General features: G+C 42.5%; 1 protein-coding gene across 1 annotated transcript; it reads right to left on the bottom strand.

Moving 5' to 3' along the window:
• Nucleotides 1-1,986: 1,986 nt before the first annotated feature.
• On the bottom strand, nt 1,987-4,725 carry LOC133900385 (large ribosomal subunit protein uL16y-like). The gene is made up of 4 exons (XM_062341502.1): nt 4,640-4,725; nt 2,753-3,254; nt 2,573-2,654; nt 1,987-2,346 (listed from the first exon to the last, which is right to left on the bottom strand). The coding sequence occupies exons 1-4, from the start codon at nt 4,647-4,649 to the stop codon at nt 2,266-2,268; spliced, it is 675 nt and encodes a 224-aa protein (XP_062197486.1). The 5' UTR covers nt 4,650-4,725; the 3' UTR covers nt 1,987-2,265.
• Nucleotides 4,726-9,821: the final 5,096 nt, after the last annotated feature.

Below are 9,821 nucleotides of genomic sequence, written 5' to 3'. Positions count from 1 at the left end.
AGTATTATCCCTTGTGATCATACTTCTCTCCCTTTTATTTTCATTTGGGAGTTGAGTGGTTTAATTAGGTATATCCACTCCTTCTGATGCATTGAGTGCAGGGATATGATTAAATTATATCTTTATTGTCAGTAAATGCATATAGCATATTATTTATAATGTGTTGCAAATATATGAATCTATGAACTTTTTGTTCAAATTCTTAGTACGTGGATCTAAGGACTAATTGCCTTTATGTAATGGCTAAATATATGTGATATTCAAATCTATTTCCTAGTATTCTTTGTGGTACTTATGATCCCTCCCTAATGCTTGTAATTGTTCTTATCAGCATACCAGGTTGTGAATAAGTCCATTGTTAGGGGCTTGAGGTATTTATGATTGACGAAAAATATATCTCATATAAATCTCTAATTTTCTATAAGTGTTCATTGCTATACACTATGGTGGTGATATCGGTACGTATATAATGTAACCGATTTTTCGCATATGAGAAATACTTATTTAATTTTCACATACTAACTACGGAGAAGTGCACCCAATTGATGAGGTTGGTGGCGTTGTGTCTTCGTCTTCCATGCTTCTATGGGTGACATCGTATAGGAGGAAGAAGATGAAGAAGTGCTCCTTCAAGATTGATCAATGTGCAAACCATCAATTCTCCATTATGATCTTGTTCTTCCTCTACTCTTCTTTGGTGTCGGTGTCCTCTCTATTCTACGATATGCACGTGTAGGCTCTGGGCAAGAAGTGGCCAATTAGCGGAGTAAAGCATAGTGTCTGATAATGTGTTGGAACTCAAGTACACAATAAAGACAATAGATAGAAAATAAGTTCATTGATTCTTTCATTGATGCATTCGTGTACATATATACCAAAAGAAAAGGTGCCTATTGGGAAAGCATCCCTTCCCAACAGATGGCAAGAAAGCAACCGCAATATGAAGAAAGGAAATTAGGGAGAAAGGGACGCAATGTTGGAGACCTTCAAAGCAGTGGCCATGCGACAAATCGAGACGGATCACCCCAAAAGGCTTACCAAGGAAATGAGATTTTGGAAAATATTGAATGCATATAAAAGCGCAAAATCATAACTCAATCAAAACAATGAATTACTAACAAGGATTTGAAGAGGAAACAAAAATGAAAAACTTTTGCGCTTATTGGTGGACCGGCTTGGCCGACATGACGTGTAATGATTGACCTGCAGTGGAATGTGTGGTGACATGCGCTTGGAGTGTTCATCAAACTTATATACATATTTTTCTCCCAAACCTTATGCACATTATGAAATTGATTTAAATATGATATTGTTTAGATTTAATGCAACAAAATAAAGTCCATATTGGATATATATATATAGTTTTTTGAAAATCAACAATTCAAATGTTTTGTTTCATTAACTCAAATATATTACATAAAAAATTAAGAAACAAATACGAACATGTTCTTACAATTTGTAAAATAGGTTTCACAGATTGTTGAGAAGACTTCAATTTGTTGAATGTGTACAAAAGGTCAAATGATAGTAAAAAGAAATAGATTAGGATTTTACTCGATACGATAAGGTTATAATGGATTAGATTGGAATTAACACGGCTTGTCAAATCTGCATGTTTTAATTCCACAAAGCATGTGTGTGTTACTTTCTCCATTAAATAGGAATAGTATAAAAAATTAATAATTCAATTATTCGCTATGGTTTAAACAGCAATAGCATTTTTATCTCTTCCAGGAACGAACCCAGGTTCACCGACAACATGGGCCTCATGCTTACATGGCCACTATTTTGTAGTTCAGTCAAGAGTCTGCTTCCGATGAAATCACTAACGGATATCCAGGTACACCAAGCAAAACATGACTTGCAGAATCAGCAGCCCAGTAGCTGCGAGTGACATTACATACTACTGACTTGCAAGTCGTAACAGTGGTGTTCCAGCGTAGCACAACAGCTTTCAACATCAAAGGCAAAGAATGACTTGCGGTATCAGGAAAAGAACACATTTGGGCTTATGCAAACAGAACAGATCATTCGATAATGGCTAAAGCATGATGCTTCGAATGAGATTTAGCCCTGTTGATAACAATATGTAGGAAGGGTTCAGACAAGCTATATTATGAATATGTAATCCTCAAAATCAACAAGCCTACAGAAGTAGATCATGCAGCAACCGACAACCATTACTTAACACGAGTTCTAGCATGCAAAATTAGACTATCTAAACGAAAATCTCTCTGAGTTCCATTCAGCAGAAGAGATAGTAGTCTATGCAGTCCCTTGAATGTTCTCGGCGAGGAACGCCTTCCCAGGGGCACGCTTGGAGAGGGGGCCGTGGACACCATAAAGCTGCGCAATGGCCATAAGATGAACCAACGTTAGCTAGATTTGCTACTTGATGACAAATATCATATATGGAAATCAATCAACAAGCAGGTAATATGGAATGGTACACAAAAGGGACATATATGTAAATCAATCAGAAAACAGTGTTAGCTAGATTTGCTACTTCATGTCAAGCATAGGGTGTGCTCAAACATACAACACAGAATAAATAACTGAGATAAATTTTCACCTTAGCATTGACACCATCAGGCGCCATTCTACCCTCGCTCTTGTACTTGAGATAATCATCACGGTTGAACTTGGTGAAACCCCTGAGAAAGAACAATGCACAAAACAAGTCAAATTCGAGCATTTCACCAATTATGACATGAATACTAAATTCAACAGTAAACATCTTCATTCACAGTACCACTTCCTGCTGCGGATGATCTTTTGGCGGCCAGGGAACTTGAACTTGGCACGGCGGAGGGCTTCTTCAGCGTGAATAGCATTGTTGTCCTTGCAGCGCACAGAAAGGAGGACCTGACCAATGTCCACGCGAGCACAGGTGCCCTGAGGCTTGCCAAAAGCACCTCTCATTCCAGTTTGGAGCCGATCAGCCCCAGCACATGAAAGCATCTTGTTGATACGAAGGACATGGAATGGGTGCACTCTGACCCTCAGGTGGAAGGCATCCTTCCCAGCACTCTTGGTCATGTACTTGTTGCAAGCAATACGGGCAGCCTCAAGAGCCTCACTGGAAACATTCTCCTTCTCCCAGCTCACCAAGTGGACACAAAAGGGGAACTCATCCACTCCCTTCCTCTTCATCCCAACATCATAGATCCTGATCTTGGGGTCAGGGACACCACGGCAGTACCTTGACTTTGGGTATGGCTTGTTCTTGATCTGGCGGTAGCACCTAGCCGGTCCTGGTAAGAAAAACAATAGAGCACCCTGGTTATAACCAAAATGCACAAAATGACATCAAATCATATTATATCATTAGAAATGACAGCACAGAACAGCAGACAAGGGAAATTAAGCACCCACAGCTACCTTACCCTCCTCCCTCAAACCTTCCTAAAACGTCAGAACTAGAATAGCAAGCTCGAATGAGCTTCATCTCTTAAAATGATTTAGTATAACAGTCACATAATCCTTATCATTCTACCAAGAAACCATATGGACTAAGTCATGCAGATACAATACAGTTCAATCAAATGACCTAACTACTCAGGACAATTGAGCTACAGAAATCAGTATATAGTGCAAACGTGACAACACATTAACAAAAATATTTGCTAAAAACGAATTCCTCAAATAATGCTAGATCTAGTACTGCAGATGAAATTTGTACAATCTACAGAAGCTAACGCTAAAAGTAAACAGAACTAATCAACCAAAACATGAGACAAATATGAATGACAATAAGATGGCACCAGATTATAAACACGCCTAACAGAACAGTGATAGCATTGAATGCATTCCAAACTTCATCACATGCCCACAGAGAAGAAAATATATATCACACAAGTATCAACCTTACAAGATTGTGTCTAGATAGCATATATACATCCACCAAGACAGAATGGAAAATGACCAGAGACCGAGAGCATTCGATATTTCAAACAAGACAATATAGTAACAAATCAGCAATCATCGTAAATGCAAACTGACCGTGCCTGCTAGAAACAAAAATCCCTAGAAACCAAGTTAGGTCATACAGTCTACAGGCCGCTGCAACATCTAAAATATCTAACACCGAAAGTAACATTCAACAAGGTAATCATGTTATGGTGTGGAATAAATGACAGTACAATCAGAAACTCAAATCATAAGTCTTGCTGTACACCAAAAAGAACACCTCTGAAGATCATGGTGAGCATACAACCATTTTAGATGGTCCAGACTACCAAGTAATACCAGAATTCTACAACAAGGACTACTTCTACATGCTTAACAGAATCATGATGGCATTCATCCCATTTTGCACCTAATTACATAGGGAGAAGCTTAATTCCGCACAATCATCACCGATACAAAACACAAAACGCTCCTAGATGGTCCAGAGCTAATCGCATATACTCAGTGGAGCTAACGACCTCCAAATAGTCACTTAGGAGGCAAAACCAAAAGACCAGATTTCTCGTAGCTCATCGGATTCGCATAGAGCGGTACGAGCGACGAGATCTAACAAGACCTAAGCTCCGAAGGATAACCCTACGTACAGCAGCACCAACACATTGCACAGATCCGAGCGACGCTGAGAGAGAGGAGGAGGAGGAGGGGTGGAAGGGGAGGTGGGCGATCTTACTTCTGCCCATAGCTTCGGCGGAGGCGAGGGGAAGGCGGCGGGGGGAGCACTTGTGAAGTAGTTGGGCGCTAGGGTTGGAGGGTGCAATTTATATACGCGGTGATGAGTCCCTTGTGCGCTTGGAATTTTTTATTTTATAATTCGAAATAAAAAATTGTAAATATAGCATTCTGTTTGAAAAAACTGCAAAACTAAATATTGACGCCCGCTATCAAAATAGTTATGAAAAATACTAAAAACAAATTAATAGAACAGATGATGCTATAATCTAGCTTTTTAAAAATTTCAACTTAAATAATTACTTGTATAATAAAAAATTTGTGTTGTACAATGAAAAAAATATGTGCGCTTGCGTCTACTGGTGGGCTTCGGCCTTGAATCGTGTGGCTACGGACCAAAGCGTACCCGAGGCCCATGTGAACCGGATGCTAGAAGTATTCTTCTTCTTTGTTAGTCCTTACAGCATTGACTTGATTTTCTCTGCATTTCGTTTGTTTATTTTATCTAATGTTTGAACTGCAATTTTTAGCAATTGTGTGTTGTAAACTTGTAGAAATAGTTCTCTTTTGTTGATTATCTATCTTAAATTCCCAAATTTGTTTTGTTTCCCCCTGTTTTATGTCAAAAATAGCACTACTCAACTCAAGAACTTGCTAGGGTTCTTAGCTCCGCTCAAGACACTCCTCTCTGGGTTCAACGTTGACAAGGCTACAGTCTACACCAACGAGAGGTTTACTACCAATCATCTTTCAGAGACGCCGCCATCGATTAGCCGTCCGGGAATGAAGCCAGACAAGGAGCGATTAGTCGTCCGGGAATGAAGCTAGACTGGTGTTGGCTTACCTACCTCGGCGTCTCGACGGCGGGAGCTTAGCGTAGTCTTATTCTGGAAGGCTCTTCAGATCCATCCCTGCCCCAGCTATTGAGGTAAGAAACTCAAATACGATGGTTAAAAACTAACTTTGTGGAGATGGCGGCGAAGTCGACCAGAAATCCTCTGGCAATGGCGGAACTGTATCGCACCCGAGGAAGAAACAAGTTGATCAAGAGGTAGGGCCAGGACGTGGATGGGTTATCCAACCCTAGAAGGGTCCTTTACCTCATCCCCGTCCGCCACCTATGATTGTGCTGGCGAACTTCATGCCGCTGGCGATGATAGGCTTGCTGGACTCCTGTTCATCAACTCCGAGTTATGTGGATCAAAACCGTAATCATAGAGTGTTTCAAAATTTCGAATGCCTGCAGTGATTACCATCCAATCTCTAAAACTCTATCTGGCCGCCCGATTGGAAGATCACGAATTGATCTCAAAAGTCAAAGGGGCCCTGCTAATCATGCACTAATCTAGCACTTGCAGCCACCTCACCCTTCCATCCCGTCCTCTCTCGATCACCCTACGTACGTCATCATGGCTGCACAACCTCCTCTATGCAGTGCCAACTACCAGCATGCTGCCACGCCATGGGGTGCCGGTGGTGGGCATGATCAACAAGATGGTCAGATGCATGTCTCTCAACACACTAATGTTGCTCACAGTGGTGGCCAAGGCTACGCTGGTGGGAACAATCGAATGCGAAGATTCCAAGGCTACAATTGGCCGCCTCCTGGTGTTCGTGGATGCGGACGCGTCCCGCCGTCTCAGGTCACTCCTGCACAGCCTCATGTGTTCCCACCTATGTCGGTGGCTGCTGCTCAGCCTTTGGCGCTCGAGGGGGACACTGAGGCGATTAAGGCGAAGAAACCTCGCCCCCTGCACTACTACAGGTGTAAGTGCAATGGTCACTTGGCGGATTCTTGCAATGCCGATCTAAATTGCATAATTTGCAACAAGAAAGACGCTCATATGTCATCAAAGTGTCTGATCCTCAGCCGAAGACAAACGCCACTCTTTTCGGTTTTGGAATTGCAAAACTTGGCTTTCTGCAAGTTTTTGAGTTTGATTCAAGTTAGAGGCGCATGTCCCAGCACCTACCGCCTTGGTTACCATCTCCAGTAGTTGTATCACTGTGGAGGTTGTGCAAACAGTGCTTGCACGACTGATTCGACTAGACTAGAACTGGGAGGCCCTGCCTCATCGTGACAACTCCTTCCTTGTCACATTCCCGTCAGAGGAGGAACTGAGGATGATGGACAATGTCAAATTCCGCTTCAAGGCCCATGTCGTGGCGCTTACCATTGCTGAGTGGAAAGCGACGGAGGATGTCACCCCCGTGTATCAACTTGATTACATGTGGGTACATGTTTCTAGGGTAGCACACACATACTGCCACTACCTAGGCTTCTAGGCTCTTGGCTCTTGATATGTTAATATCCCAGCACAAAGGTGTCATCCGTATCAAGGTTGGAGTGCTCGATCGGGAACTCCTCCCTCTCAAGATAGATGTTGTTTTTGAAGGAGTGGGGTATGACCTCACCTTCAAGGTTGAGGCCAACGACTTTCAGTCAGCCATACTTGTTGTTGCAGACCCTATGGAGCACGATGACAGTGGTGCTACGGCCAAGGATTCTTTGAGCGGCAATGACACTGATGCCCAGGCAGTGAAGAGCCAGAAGAATACATCGTCAATTGCAAGCTAGTCAATTAATTGGACCTACGCTGATGCAACTGCAACTCACCGTCACTTGGCTCGGCACCCATCGCCTGGCATCGGCAACCAAGCCTATCGTCATGGATGCAACTGCTGGGCCGCTACGTACCTATGCCATCATGCCTTCATGGGGAGCTTTGCAATCGCAGCTGTCTTCGGGTCAGCATGTTGATGACGCGACCGCTGGAGCTCCTCCCCATGGAGCTTCTGATCCTACTTTTTTGTCGGCTAACCTGTGCTCGTCTCTGCTGGCGCTTGGGGTCTCAGGTGAAGCAACCATCTCTGGTGACCTGGCTCAGGTGACCGGGCTGGTGTCTTCATAGCCCTTCCATGCGCTGGGGGACACTACTCCGACCGATTTGTCGATGCTTGGCTCTTCACCTACGTTGATGAAGATTCGATCCCCACGCTCACCGATGTCCTAGGGCACATGCGGTGTGGACAAGAACCACAAAGACATTGTGGTCCCTCAAGTGAAGCCAAATGGCCTACGCCGCAGCAGCCATTGCAATGCAGTTTCCTCACCGAATGCCATCATTGCAACGGACAAAGATACCATGGCCAAGGCAATGAAGCGAATTGCTGCCTATAGTCTGGATGTTTTGATGAAGGGATAGGACAGTGGCTGACTTCAACCAGTCACCACACACGACTACCCTCTCACGTGACACATAATTAGGTATGCCACGATCTAAATACACTATTTCATTTACTTCCTTTTCTAATGATACATTCACTTCAAACTTGGGTAAATTAGGTGTGTCATTGGGTAGTTGCAGTAATGGAATAACGTTATCTATCAATGTCTTGAAACATGTAGAGGTTGACAGAATGAAGGTGACACCTAATCCTAAAGAAACAAATTTTTTTTGCCTAATGGTTCCTCAAATGAGATGAATCCCTTTGATGGAAGTGATGACGAGGACACCGAAGCTGACGGTGCCTTGCTTGCTCACTTCGTTAAGGATGTGTCGGAGGTCAATTGGGATGATGCGGAGCTAGGCACAAAAATATGTGACATTATGGCTACCGCTAGAAAATTTAAATCATCCTCTAAGACAAAAGGATGAAAGGCCCACAAATGCGGCAAGAAATCAAATAAAAATATTTCCCAATAAAAGGCATCTTCTGAAATAGCAAAGGTCTCTCTGACTTGGCTAAATATCGATATGTTGCTGATGGCATTAGGGAGCATATTTTGGATTTTGTGGCTATATTAGAGACTGGGAAGAGAGAAATGTCAAGAACAAATCTGGCTCACCTTTTAAGTGGCGCATATTTTATTTGGCATTGTCTTCCTCCTCATGGCAGGTCTAGAGAAATACTCCTCAGGATTAACGCATCCACTTTAGATTTTTATTCGATTGCGAAAGGGGAATTTTTGTCAAATTCCATCTAAGCAACAAGATAGATAAATTTAAATGGATCCTTATGGTGGTCTACGGACCAGCGCAGGGCAATTTCAAAGCTATCTTTCTAGCAGAGTTAGTGTGTGCTGGCCAACAGAACCCCTTACCAACCCTAATTGGCGGGGATTTCAATATTCTAAGGAGCAGTGGCGAGAAGAATAACAACAGATGCAGTGATTGTTGGCCTTTTCTATTCAATGTGGCCATTGATAGCTTTGATCTTAGAGCAATTCATTTAATGGGTCGATAATTTACTTGAGCAAATTCCCTTCTGAATCCAACTTATGAAAAGTTAGACATCGTTCTTATAACTATGGAATAAGAGTCTAAGTATCCATTGGTCTCTATACACGCTCTGGTCGTAAGTGTTTCAAACCACATGCCCTTGTTGCTGGATACTGGAACGACAACTTTCCCAGGGAACCAGAAGTAGTTCAAATTAAAACTTGGCTAGTTAACTAGGGATGATTTTTATGACCGTGCGATGGAAATCTAGAATAAGGCGGTAAAAGGCCGTAACCCTGCCCAATGATGGAATAACAAGATGAGCGCCTTACATAGACATCTATGGAGCTGGGCAGCTCATATTAGTGGCACTTATAACAAGAAAAATCCATCATGCAGTCCATTATAGATGAATTGGACATTTCCACTAAGGTACGTGGCTTGACCGACGTTGAGAGAGATCAATTGGATCAATCCAGAGATCGGCTAGCCAGACTTCTTCACGAAGAAGAACTCAAGTAGTACCAGTATGCGAAGGTGACAAACACCTTGCTAGGTGATAATAATACCAAATACTTCCAGATGGTTACCAATGGTAAACATAGGAAGAAATGAATCTTTTGCCTGGAGCAAGATGGTTGCAAAATTGAAGGTGATGCAGCTCTAAAGGCCTATAATTACCAATTTCTACAAGAGATTGTTTGGGCCACCTGAAGACAACTCCTTCTTTCTTGATGAGTCCAGGAAAGAGGATGTCAGTCGGGTCTTAGAGGAGGAGAATGAATTCCTAACGGCACCCTTTTCAGAGAAGGAAGTATGGGATGCTGTGTTCGACATGGAATGCAATAAAGCTGTAGACCCGGATAGGTTTCTGGTAGAATTTTACAAGAATTATAGGACTTTATCAAGTTTGACTTGATGAATTTATTCAAAGAATTCCATGTGGGTGAACTGTCATTG

This window comes from Phragmites australis, chromosome 19, assembly GCF_958298935.1.
Source record: "Phragmites australis chromosome 19, lpPhrAust1.1, whole genome shotgun sequence".
NCBI classification, from domain to species: Eukaryota; Viridiplantae; Streptophyta; class Magnoliopsida; order Poales; family Poaceae; genus Phragmites; species Phragmites australis.
Note: the sequence above shows the minus strand (reverse complement) of the source record. Positions and strands in the feature narration are given on the sequence as shown.

Excerpts from the sequence above, each read along its gene's own strand:
- LOC133900385 (XM_062341502.1), bottom strand. Across the intron at positions 2,655-2,752 it reads ATCATCCGCAGCAGGAAGTG|GGGTTTCACCAAGTTCAACC; the intron begins GTACTGTGAATG and ends GTTCTTTCTCAG. Across the intron at positions 2,347-2,572 it reads CTGATGGTGTCAATGCTAAG|CTTTATGGTGTCCACGGCCC; the intron begins GTGAAAATTTAT and ends GCCATTGCGCAG.